Raw genomic sequence first — 19,310 nt, forward strand, 5'->3', positions numbered from 1 at the left:
ACTCACTTGTATAATTTGGCAAAACCACATTGATTCACAGTTTATTCTTTGCTATCATTTATTTGATTCAAGATTTGTCATTATGAAGCGTTATTTTTTGTTTTGTTTGAGCCCAATTTATTGCGCTGTACAATAGAAAAAATTTTTGAAAACGGCTTTTAATAGTTTTGTCATAAGCTTCAGTAAATAATGTTCAACCTAATCAATGAGAGATTGAAAAGAAACATATGCTAGTAAAATAGCTAAAACATCGTTTAAATAGCACGACGTTAAGTATAGCTACCTTTATCGAGATGATTTTTTGCCCTTTTCAAAGCTCTGACGACGATTTTTTTAATCAGAGGAAACAAAATAGCAGTTTTAAAATTTCGCCAATTTTGATCGCCTTTTTGCAATTATATCGCCAAATAGTTCGCATGTCATTCTACAAATATCTCATAGCCTGATGGTCAAGGGATCCAAATTATTCTCTAAACTGGAATCTTTAAAAGAAACAATTTCTGGAGTAAAACATGGAACACATGGTTTAGGAGAAAAACACAGAGAACTTTACAGGATTTAATTAAAATAAAGCTTGAGTACGCGTTACCATCAAATACATACAAGATTGGATGTTCTCTCTATTATATAATTGAGCTGATTATCAACGTTTCCAAGTCAAAAAAGTGTGAAACAAAATTTATCTTTGTTTTTGTCCAAAGCTTGTTTTCTACATGACTATGCAATTTTTGATGCTTACAACCCGTACTTTCGCTGCAGAGTAACACAGCACTGGTATATAAATTTGGCATTCAAAACAGAGCTGAACCGTCCTATCTGAAGATAAGAATAATCAAACAGTCTGCACTTGACATCCACATAACAAATAGCGACTGTAATTCCAATGAACATGAGTATTGGATCAATGCGCATTGTCTGTACACACTTCATTTATCGAACATACTGTACTTACATGGCAGGATGAATTTTTTGAATACCTCACATGTTATACTGAAAATTGCCTCGCACTAGAATTAGTCTACCGATTTAGTTCTCAACCAGGACTCCCAACCAATACTGAATCGTGTTCAGTACCGAGTCGTGGAACAGTACCACGTTGTGGCATGCAGTCGTGGCACCCAGTCTTGGCACTCTGTGCACACACCCGATCATCTTTGGCCAATGCGGCATTCGGCACTTAACATATGGCGGTTTTGATTCTATCTCTCTTGAGAGAATCCAAAAAGTCTTCTTTTTAACAGCAATTTTTTGTTCTGTTATTGCTCCCTCTTTAACTAAGGACTTGGGAGGAAAAAAGTAGATATTTGAGGGGTTCTAACTGACTGCTTATATAGGAATGGGGCGGGGGGCAAACGCGAGAGATCCAACAACTGTTGTATTTAAATTCTTTTGTAACTTCTTAAAATGGCATTGCTTTGGTTGATTTAGTTGAGTTCGTTTCTTAACAGTGTTTGTTTTTGTTTAGTTTTGTTATTAATTTTGTGTTATTAGCTCAAAAGATCAGTATTCTTTTTGATTTGGCAGTTTCTGTGTTTTTGTTCTGTTTCAGATGATCTGTTAATAACTGTCACAACTCATGGAAAACTGGATGTATTTTATCACGGGTGCTCAAATGAACGTTTCGAAACAACCGCTGCCTTCTGTGAACAACTTGGAGCAGATACCTTCCTAATGGACTATGATAAGTGGACTACTCCATGATAGAAAATGACTGCAATCATCTCGGGAGATGGTGCTGGATCACCTGCATCACCACAGTGTGAAGAAAAATTTTTTCAATAGTATGTCCCAGTGATTTCAAACTAAATAACAGAAAGAATTCAAACTACTTTTATTAATTAATGATTCAACTCAAATTCAAATGAAATTGAGTTTTAAAACAGTCGCTTTGTTTATTTGCAGCAAGATTTGGCATAAGTTAACATCAGTTAGCATAACCAGCAGCATTTTGCAGTGCAAGTAATTAGCAGCAGTATTTTGGATTGAAAGTAATTATCATGGAGCAATTATGCTCAGATCAAGCACATAATTTAATTGCTGCTGTAAAGATAAAACGTATTCGGTGGTTACCTGATGCTAAGTGGAAAGGCAACTTCTTTTTTGTTCAAGTTGAGATTTCATGCGCGAAAGAGTCATAACAGTAACAGACTGTAAATTCCAAAAAATGACATGAACACAATAATGGGCAGAAGAAATAACATACGCTGATTCATTAATGAATTACGTCGCGGTCTAAGTCCGAGAATTCAAAAGCACGTATTAACTGTTTGAAATGTAGGCAATAAAAAACAATAAAAGTTACTTTTAAAACTTTAATGAAAGTTTTGTTTCTAGTTTTTGAGAACCATTCTTTGCATTTTTCTCGAGTGACTGTCAATAATCCCGGTGCTTGGGATAATGTAAAAAAAACAAATTTTTTTTTCAAGCAAACTATTTGAACCTAATTTTCAATAGCACAAACACTTTTGTTTTTGCTAATTGACTTTTGCTATTATCATCCAGCTTATGGTCTAAACTATGATTCAACATTGTAAGACGACGATTTAACAACAAAACAATGTAAATTTGTAAAGCAGTTATTCAAAAAAAATACAAATATTATTGCACAAATTATCAAGATTTTAGCTGCAATCAAACGATGTCCGCTGAAATTGTTTGAGCCCTGTTGTTGGTATTATTCTTTTTTTCACGTCGTTTTATTTCCATCTGACCATTTCACCTTAGATCTTTCGAAAGCTTCTAAAGTGTTATAACTCGAGGTCATCCATTGTTGTGCAGTTCTCCTTTATCTTTGGCAGTCTCCGAGTGTTTGGTTCACCCCAACTACTAAAGAATTTGTGGGTATTCAAGATTTGATGGACTCTTTTGACCCCCCTTTTTTGCCTCGACTTTCAAAAAAATCTGGAAGGTGATTAAAATAGATTGCCATCTGGACATTTCCAATTAATGAAAACAGGTGGTCTATATAAAAACACTAGCAAACTTTTCTTTCCTTTTCTCTGGGGATCCCGTGAAGTTTATAAGTTTTTGAACTTTCGGATCTTTCCTGCGCTTAGCAGTTTTTGCAAATAACTTTGGTGCATGCGACGATTAATCAGCGCTATTGAAAAAAAAACATCAAATTCCACCAAAATTATGTTAGTATCAGGGGCTGTGGAAATCCTCTCCTTGCAGCTTTACACAGCCTGTATTTTAATCTGTTGCTTGTAGTTTTTAGCAACTATTTTATGAAAAACAAGATGAAGCGACATCGGAATTGGATATGAACCTGTAAGCTCCTTTAATATGTTTTGCTAGGATCTAGCAATCAGAGACGAACGGGCGCAGAGCCGAATGAGAACAAAAAACAAAAATCGCCGAATGCTTGAATTTGATTAGCCAACTAATATCTGGCATTAAGACGCAGAGGTATACCCCAAAAATTCCGCCTTAGTAAAATTTGCTCCAAAATTAGACACATACAATGAACGAAATCAGGAGACATCCTTTGTATCTTACTTTTCGCAAAAGGGGTTCCGACAATTTTGCGAAATAAAAGAACATTCGGTGCGAAAAGTAGGTTCCAAACCTTGTGGCACGTTTCCGCTCAAATTAGGTTTCTATTATTCGCGCGCATTTTGAGCATGCAATAAGCACTTTAATAAAGATTTAATTGAAGCTTTCAAAGTTTTAAAGTGCTTTAATTACATGCAACCACAAAAACTGATTTTTTCCCGAAAAATCCCTCGCACATCAAAGGCTTCTTATATCAATGTGGGACTGGCCGATTTTAACAAGTAGTAATAAGTATTACTAATAAGTACTAATAAGTAGTAAAAAAGTACAATAAGTAGTAAAAAAATACTTCCAGTAGTAATAAGTTAGGCCTAATTAAATAAGTAGTAATTAAGTTAGGTTTAATTGCCACTTATATGCGAAATCGAGCTACATTGCGTGCGAAAAATCAATACATAAATTGAGCAGATGCGTGATACAAGCCGTGTGAAAAATAGGTTATAAAGTTTGTACTTGTTTTTCGCGGCTAGGTTTAGGACACTTTTGCAAACACGGAATTCTAATTTCCCTTCCATTTTGCCGGTTTCTGCGATAGTAGCTTTTTTCCGCAATATTGTTCCACTTTCAATGTATTAACATAGTAAAAACGAACACGAGATACACGCATTGGGCATATCTGCCCGTGACGATTTGGGTATACCTCTGCGTCATAATGGGGTTGAATTAAAGAGCCACAAACGAGAAATAGTTTTTGAATCAGACGTCATCGCAATAATATCTAGGGTGTCCGTTCGTCGGGTTTCGCTATACTTGGCCACGGGGTGGGGGGGGAGGAGATGAGTTAGCGAAAATGTGCCAAATCTTAACAAGTGCCAAATTGACATAAATGAAAAAACCCTATTTAAGTATCTAATTGAAAAAATGGCTTAGTAATGGTTGAGTGAAACAAAAAGTAGCATTTTCGAATATTCGTATAATCTCTTGAGTTAGTCCATAATTAGTTCGATACAACAGCCAAACTATGATTTAGGCTAATTGGAACTGTAAACCTTATAATCAGTTATTTGCCATGCACTGTTGAAAAAAAGACTATTTATTGTACTTCGAACCGTCAGAAACAAAAGTTTATTTCCTTCTGTTACAGATGTTTTTCTGATTTACAGTCAAGTGGGTTCTATAAAATCTTTAAATTTTCTATAAAACCTATATTTGGCCTGGATATTATTGCTATGAATTGACAGAAGTAACAAATCTTTATACCATTATAACAAACCTCTTTTGAAATAGGATTAACTGTGTCGAAGAGCCGCAAAATTACCGCTCAAGTGTGACCTTCAAATTTTACAGCAATATGTGATCAATTTGTCCGTATCTTCATAATATAACGATGCATATAAAAGCGTAATCACATTGATCAAAGGGTTTCATAATTATTATTCATTTTGTATCATGCTGCAACATACGTCGAACTTTTGTGTGATGTTAAGCTATAATGCATCATTTGGCAAACATATTTTGCAGCATTTCAACCCAACTTAAACAAACCCGATTGCTTAACTCGAGGTCATTATAATCTGATGAGTTTACGTCATCTGATCTTTTGAACTACTAAACCAGAGTTTATTTATGTCGAACACGATGAAGCGAACTTTAAGCGGCTCCGAAACAAGGATGATGGAAGCGCTCCCAAAGTTACCCAAAATCGAAAACATCAATCAGCAGTTCAAACAAGTAAGTTATTTTTTAAAAATTTGCAATTCAAAGAGAAAATTATCGGATCAACACTACAATACTACAAAAAACTATCATTTCCATGTCGTGAGATATACAGATTGAAAAATAAGAAAAGCTATCAGTTAATTTTTTAAAGTTATTCACTTGACAATTTTCATCTAACTAACAAAATCAGTTCAAAGGACAAAATCCAACTTTTGCCAGTAATTTTTTAAACACAATTTCGCTTTTCGTTTTTGCTGAAAGTGTGTCATTTTTGAAATTCTAATACTCAAACGTCAATTTATTGTACAAGCCAAAATTCAAACGTTTTAATAATCGGAGTGTATGATGAGAATATTTGAACAATGATATGAGTAACTGCATAACTGCTAATCATCTTCTTAATTTACAACTAATATCGAGAGATATACTTCAAAAATTAACATTCAATTAGGCTTTCTTGTATTGCGGTCTAATTAACACCACCTTTGTTATTAGCTAATGCAACAGTGGACACACGTGACGCGTGAAAGTGAGTTACTTATGGCATGGAATAGAATGAAATTGTTGACAAAAACTTCCTATCTTAAAAGAATTCGAACTAAATTGGCTTACTGTCATCAATTTCTTCACGTACTTACAACCTGAATCATAGACGTAAAAAACAGTTACAAAATCGAGTAAGAGCAATTGAGAAATAGGCCTTGGCCGCACCGAATTAGCAAAAATGCGATTAGACATAAAGGAATTTTGTATTTGTTAGTCAATAATTGTCATGTCACAATTTGTGAAAATTAGGCTAGCACCAATTTAAAAATTTAAATGCGGTACTTCAAGTTCTACATAATATTGATAATATAAAGTATTCAAGCGTCCCCAACGATAGTACCCAAATGAAAAACACCTTTTGAAAACCTATAAAACGTAAAAACTGAAACAAATTGAAGTGGAAAAACGAAACCAAACCATTTTGTAAGGAGCTATTGAGCAAAACAGAATGATTAAAATTGAAAAAAAAAACAGATGCTAGGCTCTAAATTTAGTAGACTAGACATTTGAACGTACTGTTGTAAAGCAATATTAGAAAAATTTGATTACTTCATTTTGCGATATGGGTTTTAAAGCGCGCTTTTAATTCTTTAAATCGATATTAGACTATTTTAACAGGCGTACATAAACTCTTTTTCTATTTGATAACAAAAAACGACTTGGCTTAATCTAATATTGCTTATTTTTCCATGCTTCCAAAACTGTGATTTACTATGAAATCAATGTTTTTTTAGGACATTATTTGCAGAATTTTTCAGTTCGTTTCATTATTTTTCAAAAAATAGTATGGAGCAAAAAGAACACATAAACTCTTTTTCTATTTGATAACCAAAATAATTTGGTGTAATCTAACATCGCTTATTTTTCCTTGTTTCCAATTTTCATACTTACTATGGGTTCAATGTTTTTTGAGGACAATATTTGCAGAAGTTTTGGTTCGTTTCATTTTTTTTTCAAAAACGTTAAAAAATTTATACATCAACAATTTTTTCCGATTATTAAAAATTTCCTTCACTATTTGAACGTGCATGAAAAATTTTGTTTTCGTTCAGTTATAATTTGCGAACATCCAACAAAACTTGGCTTTTCTTACTTTTATTATATTATTAATATTATATTTTATTATATTAATTTTGATTAAATTAATTTAATCAAAATATAATATTTATTATATTTTATTCAATTAATTTTGACCAAAATTTTGAGCGACTGTGATTTAGTTACGCACAGTTGTCGCACGGCTCTGGATTTTTAGACCCGAATGTCATATTAAACCGTAGCTGATACATCATTTTCCGATTGTACTTTCTAATATTTTTCTAATTTTTCGAAAAATGTATTAATGGCACTAAAAACAACCAAATTTGTCCAGAAAACTTTTTTTCTCGATCGCTCCAAAAATAATGATCTTTCCGCTAGCATTCCTCTGTAAATAAGGCACTACATTAATATAAATTTTTACCCAAGTTAAAAATTAGCCGAAAAAACGTTTGAACTTTTTGACATAAGAATTGAGCAATTTTAAGCATCATTTTAGGAGATTAGGAGATGGCAGTTCTTGTGCAATTTTTAAACCTAAGAAAGGAGCGTTTTTGACCGTTGTTTTTAGAAAAAAACTATTTCAGTGCATTTTAAATTAATGTTCACGGATCATGACTTGGCTAATTCAATTATAAAAATGGTTTAATAGGCTTGAATTTTGGCATTTCCTAAAAAAATGAACAAAAACGGCAGTTTCCTATGAAAGCAATCAACAGCAGTCGCCTAAAAACGATCAAAAACAATCATTTCCTAAATTTACCTACCGAAAAAATCGTAGACTACTGGAAACGCTTATTTCTAAAAGAAGTGGTCAAAACTATTCAGAACCGATCAAAAACGATCATTAACCCCCCACATTTTGCCCGTTTTGGATCGATTTTGTCAAATGGGTTAAACATTATGCATGCATTTGAATTGCTACGTGCGAATAAGTGTGAATTCGTATTTAGAGAAGATTATCAGAGCGGAAGTTAGAAGTTATTACGTGCATAGTAATAATGGACTGCATATAATGGAAGGCCTCAAACAGAAACTTGTTTTTTTGTGGTTACAGGCTTACAATTTTTGCAATTATTGTTAATGTAGTATACCCGGAACGTAGTTATGAAAATAAATAAAATTAAGAAGGGGTCCAAACATTTATTGTTGGGTGGTGTAGAAATATTGGCTATATAGGACTCGGAGGAGGGGGAGGGGGCGCTAGCGGAAAATATCCAAAAAATACATAATGATCCGCAAATCGCCATAAAAACAAGAATTGAAAATTTTTTACTTTTAGCATTGGTTATTTATTTGGGTTATTTATGTAAATTTGCATACACTAGTATTCCTTACGTTCACTATAATCTTATTTTTGTCAAAATTGGGCATATTTACGATGAAAATAAACAAATTTTTGTAGCAGATGGAATTCTTTCGGATGTTTTTGTTTCCTTATTTAAATAGATGTAAATATTGTCCTGAGTAACAGCCGGCTGTTTTTTCAAAGAAGAAAGTGAACAGATTATGTGACATTTAAACTGGTCTCTCGTTGAACAAAATTTTTGTTTGCTGAATAAACTTGTCTGTAACAAAGTCCTTGCGCGAAAGTCCTGTTATACTTAACGCCTTTGTAATTTGTAAGCTTTGCATCAAACTTCAAAGTCTAGTACGTCTATCACAAATTCATAATGCATCATTAAGCAAGCAAGTTTTGAGTACTTCTAGTTAAACTTTCTTCAACCTGATTATTAACTTGAATATATAGTTATTATACAAATACTCGGAGTCAGTTTAACAGTTTTGACCCCTAGAAAGATTTCATTTCTCACTCGAAACTTAAAAATTAAATTATTAAATAACCAAAATTATAAAATTATAATCAAAAGTTGTTCTTTTTTATCAAATTTGTTCCAATGAAGCGTAATTTGAACGACTCAAAAATTGCAGCCCGTGACAGTCCTTTGAAATTGCCACGAATCGAGAATTCAAATCAACACAAACAAGTTAGTTTAATTCAATATTATTAAGAAAAATTGCGTTTGCATATAACGTTCATAAATCTCTCTGTAAACTGAACAAACTTTTCAGATCAAGAAAGGTCTTTGCAAACTTTGGCTTTTAAAAACGAATGCCACAAGTTGTAGCCAAAAATTGGAAAAAATCAACTTCAAGAAAAAGTCTTGAAGAAATTTTATTATACTGCTCTACTAAACTTGTATCTACTCTATAAATATGTTTTGACATGAAATCTTTTGGAATTTTTAGCAAAAAGCAGAAAACTGAAAAACGCATGACAAAAAAAGCAAAACTTGAAACAAAACTTTTGTTGAAACATTAGTATACAATTGACTTTAAAATATCGATAACTCAGCGATATAAAATCATATTTTAAGTGAAAATAACTTGGTTTTTATTACTAGGGGAATCAAAAAAGAGATCAACAGTTTAATTGAGCACATATCATCAGTTCATCTAATTTTTCCACGATTGAAATGTTTAAAATTAATCTTCTCATTTTGGTCAGGTAAGACAAAACTCGTGCTTGAAGGAATTTACAAGTCTTGGAAAGTTTTTATGAACTGGCTCAACTACTGAACTACTCCCCATTCCATGAGGTAAGAACGCAAGGATGAGCACCAGTAATTTAAATCAGATGCTTTTGAAGAATTTTATTTCTTTTTGTGAGATTGAGGTTTCTCTCAAAAAAGTGGAATTTTCAGGTAAGCCCATTAACAAGCTGTTGCAACCCGGTATCGGATTCCATTATGTCTTGCAATGTTGTCCCCACGTTTGTGACATACGACAGCATGTTCACCGACTGCATCCAATTTATCGGGAATGCAGTACTGGCATTTTATCTCAATGACTTTTGCTTTCGTAGAGTCTGTATTTTACGCTTAACCAAAATTCTTTGGCCTAATTCGGGCATAGAAAGTGCGGCTATCTATGCGTCTGATTGTGGAAGAGACCGCAAAGCAAGTCTAATTTCCTTTCTCACTGACATTTGGTCTTCCTTCAAGTTCAAATTTTTTTGGGAGATCTAAAATCTCTTGGATTTTTGTTTAAGTAATGAAAACCCAAAAGAATCAAAACTCTTGCAGAGAGCTGCAAGTGCAAGTTCCTCTTAGGGAGACTGACCTGAAATTTTGTCTGACCAAATCACATGATGCTATGGGAGATCCCACGTAAGCAACCTTATATTGATCTTGAGACTGTCCGACCCCTAAACTTGAAAGACTAATTGGGAGTAATGTCAGCTGCCACGCGCTGTCGGAAATAACTTCAAATGTTCCAATGATCTGATTTAAAGTCTCTCGTTGGTAGCAGTCAAAAGTAATCAAAATTAATCATGACATCAATCATTTCAATTGTTGGTGTATTGGTGTGGAGGGAATTCACGGTGCCCCCAAGATGTGGAGGGAATACACAAGTTTTGGTGCACCAGACAATGTTGAAAATTAACCCGACGCACATTTAAGATCGTCTATGTAGCTTTTTTTTTCAAATTTTTCCAAAGTTTTTAATCTTTTCTTCTCAAACACGAGGCGACGTAATTGTCGCTTCCTATGGCAGCTCTCAGTTGCTCGGAATCGTCGCAAAAATTACTTGAAAAAACTGAAATATAAATAAATGAAGTCTGATAAACATCAAAGGTTTTAACCAAAGGCTTTTGTAAAAAGTATTTTAATTCGAGACGTGACGTATGCTAGATCTCATGCTATGCCTGGTTTCGATTATGCGCTTTAAAAGACTAGGATAACAATATCAATAAGGATTTGCTTAATAAAGAAAAGTTATCAATTTTTTTTAGTTGACGTTAATATCCCAAAATTTGTTTTTTTTTCAATTAACTTCTCTGAGAAAATTTAAATAATGAAAACAAGCATTTTCTTTGCCGGAACAAATAGTAAACAGAAGTCAGAAGAAATTGAACTCAAAGATCAATTTTGAATATTTGACTAATAATATGCAAATATTGAAGAAATTTTCACAGGCCTTATCTGCTGACGGCGGACGCAATAATTCATTTATCGGGATGCGAAAGCAAACCATGTAAATAATTTAAAATTTGTTTTCTTTTTTTTCTCTGCCCACCCTATTTGCCACAATTAAGATTATCTCCAAGCAGGACTAATTGAATAATGAACATATACACAGTTTTTTTTTCAAAAAAGACGGAAAGCGTTTATTTACAAAAAATAAAATACTCATTTCCAGGTAATTAAATTCAGCTTACGTTTTTAATATGACCAGCTGGAAAATTCCAAATTTGCTTTATCTGTTTTGAAGCATTCAAATTTCAGAAAAATATTACACAGTTGGTGAATAATGAACAAATACACCGTTGATTTCTTATCAAAAATGAGCAAAAAGCGTTTCTTTGCAAAAACAAGTTAGTTCTTTTAAGTATTTTAGTTCTGCATACTTTTTTGACACCCCAAAACAATCCAAATTTGTTTTAGTTGCTTCGAAGCTTAATTTAGGAAAACTAGAAATGAAGAAAGTGGAATGCAGCGATGCTGACTACACCACGGCTCTCGCTAATGAACTGTAGATCATAGATAAAAATATAAAAAGAGGTTATCTAAATAAATTTGTTGTTGTAAGATCTGATCGCGTCCAATTGCGTCGTTTTTTTGGTTTCGCGCGTCATTTGAAGTTTGTTGAAACATATGATCGGCTTTTTTCCCAAAACTAAAATACTTTTGCGCTTAAATTAAGCATTTTTTAAATATAAAATTGAACAAAAAATGGAACTAATGTTGATGTTACTGTTTCATAAACAGCCGTTATAAACATCGAAACATCAAATGCAACCGGATAAATTGTAATGCATCTAAAAACAAAGAAACTGATTGCGACAGCTGCTCAACCAGAGCAATTTTTTTTACCCCTATTCAGATATATGTAATTGTTATTTTAATTTTACAAAAAAAAACCAGAGGCCGAGTAAGCATTAGCAAAAAAGCAACCTAGGAACTGTTTTTTGACCCACCTAATTGGAAGGATATATGCTCAATTTGTTTCTTTCTGCACAGTTGATTAAAGTCAATAGATTTTCTTGATGTAATAAGATATGGATGGTGAAAAAACTTGAGCGCAGAAAATATTATATTTGGATGATTTTAAAATATATTTTTTTCTTTTTTAATGTGATATTGTGAATGTTTAAAACACAAAACTGGTTTTTAGTACTTTAGTTACCTTTTTCAGCAGTTTCTGTTGAAGATTTTTTTCTACTTTGCTTTAAATGTTCAAAATGGTCCCTAAAGGTTAGTTAATTTTTTTATGAAGTTGACGAAAAGCTGCTTATAAGTTGAAAATATATTTTTCTCAGCCATGGTATTGACTACTGATTTAATCTTTTAGTTTTTCTCACCAACTATAGCGCAAAGACAGCAGTTTTCCCCAGACTTGTCAAGAAGACTGCTCTAAAAACAACTAACAAATCCGATTTACCTAACTTTAAAAGAAAACAAATTGGGCTGACTCTGCCATGCAGATTGTTGTCCTGATTGTAATCTAAGCCACTTGAAATGTCATAGATTCTACATCGTAACACTTTGGACATATTTTGAATTTAACGATTTAGGTTTTTTCATCTAGAACGTATGACACTCCACTAACCTGAATTACAAACCGAAAAGCCCAAATTGTTTTGCTATTAATTAAGTAAATTAGATTTTGTCAGTTGTTTTGATAAGATTCCTCTTGACAAACAAGAAAAATTTGCTATTTTTGCCCCAGAGTTGGGGAGAAAAAACTAAGCCATCAATTTGACGGCCAAAATTTGGCAGACAGTCTTTCCAGGTGGTTTTCCTTTAGAAACATTGGCAAATTTTATCGTGTTAGTTTCATACAATTAAAAAAATCAGAAAAAACATTGAACGTAAAAATGCAAAAAAATTTACGAAAGTACTAAAAACCAGTTCCGTATTTTGATTATTCAAAATGACAAAATGTAAAATCATCCAATTAAACTTTTTTCTGGGCTGCAGTTATTGCACCATTCATAGTATTCCTCATCAAATGCATCCATCCGCCAAAATTTATTGAGCATAAGGAATCTAATTGAGCATACATCCCTACTAGAGTGGAGACAAAAAATTTAGTTTGAGAATTAGTTTTTTGTTTGGGAATCTTTACTGGCCTCAAACAATTTGTAAAATAAAGACAAAAATCGTTAATAAAATGACGTTGAGCAATTGTTGAACAATCATCGCATTATGGATCCTAATTCGATGCGTTACTCTTTCTTAACAAAAGTCACAACTATCCATCAAATAGCGGCTCGCTGATTATCAAGTTTGCATTTACTTATGTGATTGTCACTTGAGTTTTAAAAGTTCATGTAAAAAATGGTGTAAAATTGATGCAAAAAACATTACTTAGTGGAACCGATACATTACTTTGATTAGGCCTGGTCAATACTATGGTACCAGGATCGAATTGCTACATTTGAAAACAATCAAATTTATCCAAAATAATCACGTTCGTGGGATCATTTCCGTTTGTGCCCCCCCCCCCCCAAGCTTCGTGGGCGCATATTATTTGCCCCCCCCCCCCCCCCCCAGACGCACGTGCCATATTTCTATATAATGATTTACTATGTAAAAGCACGTGCTCTGTAACTGGGGAGGGGGGCGCATAACGTACTTGCGGGCCCAAACGCAAGAGGTCCCGTTCGTGTTCAGATTCTTGGGCAAAGGCATTCCAAATAATATTTTTCTTTCAATTTTAACATTTATTTATTACCGCAAGGCTGGTGAAAATGTTTTTAATATCTTGAAATATTTTTCGCATGGGGGAAATTTTTTTCGCTTGGTGGAAATGTTTTTCGCATTATGTTTAGTAAATCGGAGTAATGTATAATGATTTTAGATTAACATAGTAGAGAAGTAATTAAAAATCATTTTGATAAGTAAATTCCGACATTTTTAGATATGTGAAATATCACTCTGTAACGTTACTTAATGATATACCGAATTGACCGAATAATATAACAAAGATGCTCGTTAATGTGCATTCGCACATGATGTTCCGACCCGAGCTCATCTACACTAGGTAACAAAGTCGACAAAAGGAAATAATGAGGCGAAATTCAAAAATCAATTAACATTTTTTAAACCAAATAATCTCTAAAATCTTAAAAACCCTAAGCTTTTAACGAAATAAATCTTAATAAATTTACTTCACATTCCCTATGAAACCAATTGGACTTGTCGTTAATTAGACAAAGTCATAGCAACGGACTACAGAAGCAGAAAAATTCAAAAAAGTAAACAAATTGAGGAAACACATATTTTTGAAGTCTTTAAAATCATTGGCTATTATCGGAATCCCATGTATTCTTCCTTCAATTCTTTTCAACTTATTCAATTACAATTATACTGAAAGACTAATTAAGTTCATTTGGGCCACATTTGAAAATCATTGGAATCCGTTATTACGCGAATGTGCTAAAAGAAGAGAAAAAGAGTTAGAAGTACACCAGTAAAACTTTTATTTAAACGCATATTGTCCACAAACAAAACATCCATTACGATATGATATCACTATTCCTATAATTTTTTCAAATACAAACAAATGAATGGGACCTCTCAAAGATGAGAATAAGTTACAAGTTGACGAAAAGAACAACACTAACTGAAAATATAAAAAGTCACTGAAAATGTATAATATAATAAACTTTAAGACAGTTCGCTAAAAACTGATTGCCCCGTGTAACCTATCTCCTTGAATCCTCGAGTACAAGTTTCTGAGACCGGTCACCATATAACGCCTAACTAAAGAATAAAAAAAATGGCAAAAACCGCAAATTCAAAAAAATTGAGCGAGAAAATTCTCGAAGCCATCAAACAATAACTTTTCGGAAAAAAATTTTCCATTGTCAATTAATTTTTTAACAGCATGAAATTCTTTTCAGCAATATGACTTCAAAAAATCAACAAATATGAACAAATACATTAAAACCACGAAATTTCTGAGAAAACCCGTAGTATAAAAGCCATTAATTTCAATTGCTTTCAACGGAAAGCAATAAAATCGCTCGATGGGAGCATAAAAGTTATGCCTCAATGAGAGGACAAAGATGTTTGTTACTGACAAGTCATGGATACAATAAGACATTACAATAAATCATTGACTATGAAAACAATAACACATTGGCATATACAAAAATTCAGTAGAAAAATGCGAGAAGAAAATATCGAAGCCCTTTAAACCATTAGCTTTTCTTTGAAAACTTTATCTATAATCCATTGAAAGTTTTGTCCAAGCCAAACGGAAATAACAATATTAGGATATTGTGATGAGATTTCAGAAGAACCAAAAACATATCTAGAAATTTTCCAAATATCCAAAAAAATCAATGAAAACCTGTGTATTGATCTCATCAAACCAATAGTTAGAAGATAAAGCTCTAAACTAGAATAATTTGGGTGAAATAGAAACGAAAAATTTCCGGTAATTTCTGAGACGTTCGTACGGTTCACGAAGATAAGTTTACGATTGGTTAATGATAAAAAATGTTTTTTTAAAAAATAACTTTTGAAGTCTTAACAGACAATAATTTCAATAGATTTTAACAAAAGTCAATGAAAACTCTCAGTTATGACTCGGTAGGAGGACAAGGGTGTTTTTTTATTTATGGGTAATCAATCAAATGTCACAATAAATCTTATGACTGAAAACAACAACAAATACAGTCAAAAACCAAAAAATCAGAAGAAAAATGCGAGAAGAAAAGGTCGATGCCATTCAAACCCTAAGGTTTTCTCCGAAAACTTTATCTATGAGACATTGAAAGTCTTCTTTAAACCAATGGGAGCTATCGATTTTAGGATTATGTGATCAGATTTCAACAGCAATCAAAAATACGATGATATCCAAATTTTTTAAAATTGTTTTTGATGGCGTGTGGCATCGAAATCATAAAATCAATAGTTAGAAGATAAAACCCCTAAAAAAATTAGTTTTGGCTGCAGTAGAAAAGAAAGGTGTCTTTTCAATGCTGAGGTTGACTTACAGTTTACAAAAATAAGTTTATGATCGGTTAATGTTCAAAAAAAATCGAAAAATCAATTATGAAGAATTGATAGCAATTAGCTGTCCAATCAATGCACTAAATAGCTTCACTAATGCTCATTGCGAAACCTATTGCACCTTTAGTCGACGAGTCTGTGCCATAGGGTTCCAAAAAATTTAGTAAAACCTCAAAAAGCAAATCAAAGTTTCATTTAAAATTACAAAAACTCGAAGCCAAAATAAAAAACACTTGCGATTCCCTGAAAACGAGTTTTTTGTTCATTAGGCTTCATTTGACTCTAACTCAGGTTTATTATTAACCAAACATCGTTATGAAATGTGACCAGTCTTTAGTTGACCTAAAAAGTACAAAGTTTTCTAAAAAAAACAGCTCTCAAATAGAATTCGATTTTTCTTTTGATAGTAAACTTCCCTATGAGACCAGAACTAGTCTTTTTTTATCACATGTCGTGTAATAGGATTACTATATCGATCCTGGGGCGTGAAATGTAATTTTGAATTAAATTTTTTATAGAAAAGGTCATAATTTGAAGAAAAATTACACTAAAAGTTAACGAAATCATGCCAAATATCACGTGTTCACACAAAATTTCAATCCTCGATAACTCCTCAATAAAACAAAAAAAAACGAAATTCAAAAAAACTTTTGAATTTCAAATTCTACGCTGGACAAGATTTTTAATGATACCACTCACATTTCTCTACGATTAATATATCGATCGGCCAAATTTGTCTGAACAAAAAAACCGATTTGAGTATATAGTTCATTCCCCCACAAGTGGGGTCGGAACAATGATATATTGAAAATACCAATTTAACCGCATTGATTTTGTTTCTTATTGATCAAGTGTCTTATTCAAAAAGTTATGATCAAACAATTTTTTAACAATAACGAATATTCGGTTTGTGCCCGTTTGTGCCCCCCCCATCTTAGTGGGTGCATATTATTTGCACCCCCAGGAGAACGTGCCATATTTTTACCTAATGATTTACTATGTAATGCGACATGCTTTGTAACTGGGGGTGCATAATGTAGTGGGGGCGAGGGAGGGGGGCACAAACGGAAAAGATCCGAATATTCTTTTCGGAACAACCGGAAAAGATCTGATGTTCTTTTTAATTTTGCTTCATTTCAGCTCTTGACAGTCCCTTACCATAAATGGCACAGATGTCAGCAATGTTTTTACTACTATTTCACAACTATTTCACACCTGGAAGATATTTTGAGAGAGAAAAAGATCAGTCCACTATCAACAGACTCTTCTCACTTCAGTTTGGGTGAAGACATTTTAGTAACTGACCTTTTAACCTCCAGTATAGACGACTTTTGGAGGTCAGTTAACACAGAGCAGTGTAAAATACAAAAATTGGATCTATTCTGCCCCCCCCCCCCATTGTTTTTATGACACCAGTTACAAATTATGCGTAGTTATATAGCACGTTACTATGTAAGAAAAGAGCACGCATGCCTGGGGGTCATAAAAAAACTTATGCTAACTAAGCTGGGGGGCCGAAACAGAATAGATCCCAAAAATTAATATAAAAATTAAATTTTTTCCCAATGTGCTCTCGCCAATTGAAATCTGGAGCCCTTCACCTATTATAATCCCCTCCCACACAAAATTATTGCCTCCATTATGATATTTTAACCGAGCTTGAGGGGGGAGGGGTGGGCTATACGTTAAATGATCACTAAGCTTGGGTGTGTGTGTGTGTGTGTGTGTGGGGGGGGGGGGGGGGGAGGGGCTATGATGAGAAACACCCGAAATCTGATCAGGCGCGAATTATATCTACAATGTGAAAATACCCCTATTTTTACTGCAATGTTTTCGCATTCTTCTCAAACTAATGCGCCCAAAACTAACACTATCTAAAAAGAAGTAGAAAATTATTTTGTATGTGCCAAGAAACAATAATGAGCCGAATTAATTTTTCTTGGGGCGGGGTACAAACGAAAAAGATCAACGAATTCAAATATCAGCTAGCTAATCTACAGTTAACTGGCCTTTGCTGCTTTTTAAAGAGAGCAAGAATTGATAACAGAAAACAACAACATACCAATTGTGCATTCGAGATTACGGGCATTTATAGCCCTCCACAAAGCAGACATAGCCGAGTGTGGTTTGACCTTGACCCGATGTTGCGACAGCAGAAATCTCTACAAAGTTCAAACTCAAGGTCAACCTATATGGCTAACTGAAGTTCGCCATTATTCGTCAACTTATTGACCGCAACATTAAACGCGTCCACCGGTACCGTACCCATTTTTGGGTAAACTATCCCCCCCCCCGAAGTTTAGTGGGCATATAACTTAATTGTTTCTGTTCTGTCCACACCCCCCCCCCCCCCCCCCCCCCACCAAGTGTTTTTATGTCCCCAATTACAGTTTGTGTGTACTGAGCTAGAGGGCGGGGGGGGGGGGGGGGGTGGGGGGACTTAATGGATCCTAAAACTTTTACGCATTCAAGCGCACGTGCTAATTTTTACACAGTAACATGCTGCATAGAAACAGAGTTTGTAGGTTGGTGGCAGAAAAACACTGGGGGGGGGGGGGGGGGGGGTAGAATAGATCTTTAGGATAGAAAATACCAAACGTACAAAATACCCAAATTTTACCCGATTGTTCAAAATATCAAAGACTATTTTGTTGATTCCCGTTTTAGTCCCCCAAATGGTAATTAGGGGGGTGGGGGTGTAAATTAAATGCCCACTAAGCTGGGGAGCTATAATGGGAAAGACCCGATTATTTAGCCTTATATTTATCAAGTATTTTTAATGTAATTTTTATATTTATATTTACCAGGTTTACCATATGAAACATCACGACACAATATGCGATTGAAAATATGTTAAGTATGGTAAAATATGCTTTTTCAACTGATAATTTGTGATCGGATTTCTTAATAAAGAGATCAAAGGGAAAAAATTGGGTATTATGGCTGCAGCATTGTTTTTTGGCACTGGGCAAAATTTCATGGAACCTTTTTGGAGCTGTTTTTCTCTTTAACGTCTTCTACTAGTAAAAATGAACTCCAATTACTTGTCCTTGTTTGGTACCGGTGGATGCTTGCAATGAACAAACTGAAAACAAACTGAAAAAAAGTTCTGGACAGTAATTTTCACAGCTGCAAGTGTTTGAAAACATGACTGACTTTTTTTCTCAATTGAATTAATGAATATTGCTGACAAAAGCAATACATCATTTTTAATAAATTTTATTCCCTTATATTTCGTTAATAGAATAATGCAGAGAAAAGCAAAGTATCATATAGAAAAAATCAATTTCTAATTTTAGCGACTGTTGAGCAATAGTTTTTTCAGATTAGGCTTCAATTTTTTGATCAAATAATAATGGATAATTCAGAGAAAAGCAATAGGTCATTGAAACGAAGTTCAAATTCACGATGAATTTATTTCAATGAATTATTATTAACTGATTATTAATGTATGTACAATCAAGTTCTATCAATTTAAAAGGC

General features: G+C 33.5%; 2 protein-coding genes across 3 annotated transcripts in view; one reads left to right on the top strand and one right to left on the bottom strand.

Annotated features, from left to right (window-relative positions):
• LOC142353219 (uncharacterized) overlaps window positions 1–19,310 on the bottom strand; it is a 511,758-nt gene that overhangs the window by 423,183 nt on the left and 69,265 nt on the right. The window lies entirely within an intron of this gene.
• LOC142353197 (uncharacterized) lies at window positions 5,049–18,131 on the top strand. 2 transcript variants are annotated; one of them, XM_075405416.1, is made up of 3 exons: window positions 5,049–5,226; window positions 16,968–17,164; window positions 17,855–18,131. In XM_075405416.1, the coding sequence occupies exons 1-3, from the start codon at window positions 5,122–5,124 to the stop codon at window positions 18,057–18,059; spliced, it is 507 nt and encodes a 168-aa protein (XP_075261531.1). In that variant the 5' UTR covers window positions 5,049–5,121; the 3' UTR covers window positions 18,060–18,131. The 2 variants fall into 2 exon arrangements, with proteins under 2 accessions (XP_075261531.1, XP_075261532.1); XM_075405417.1 differs by lacking the exon at window positions 5,049–5,226 and adding an exon at window positions 8,471–8,786.

This window comes from Convolutriloba macropyga, chromosome 14, assembly GCF_964194025.1.
Source record: "Convolutriloba macropyga chromosome 14, txConMacr16.3, whole genome shotgun sequence".
Taxonomy (NCBI): domain Eukaryota; kingdom Metazoa; phylum Xenacoelomorpha; order Acoela; family Convolutidae; genus Convolutriloba; species Convolutriloba macropyga.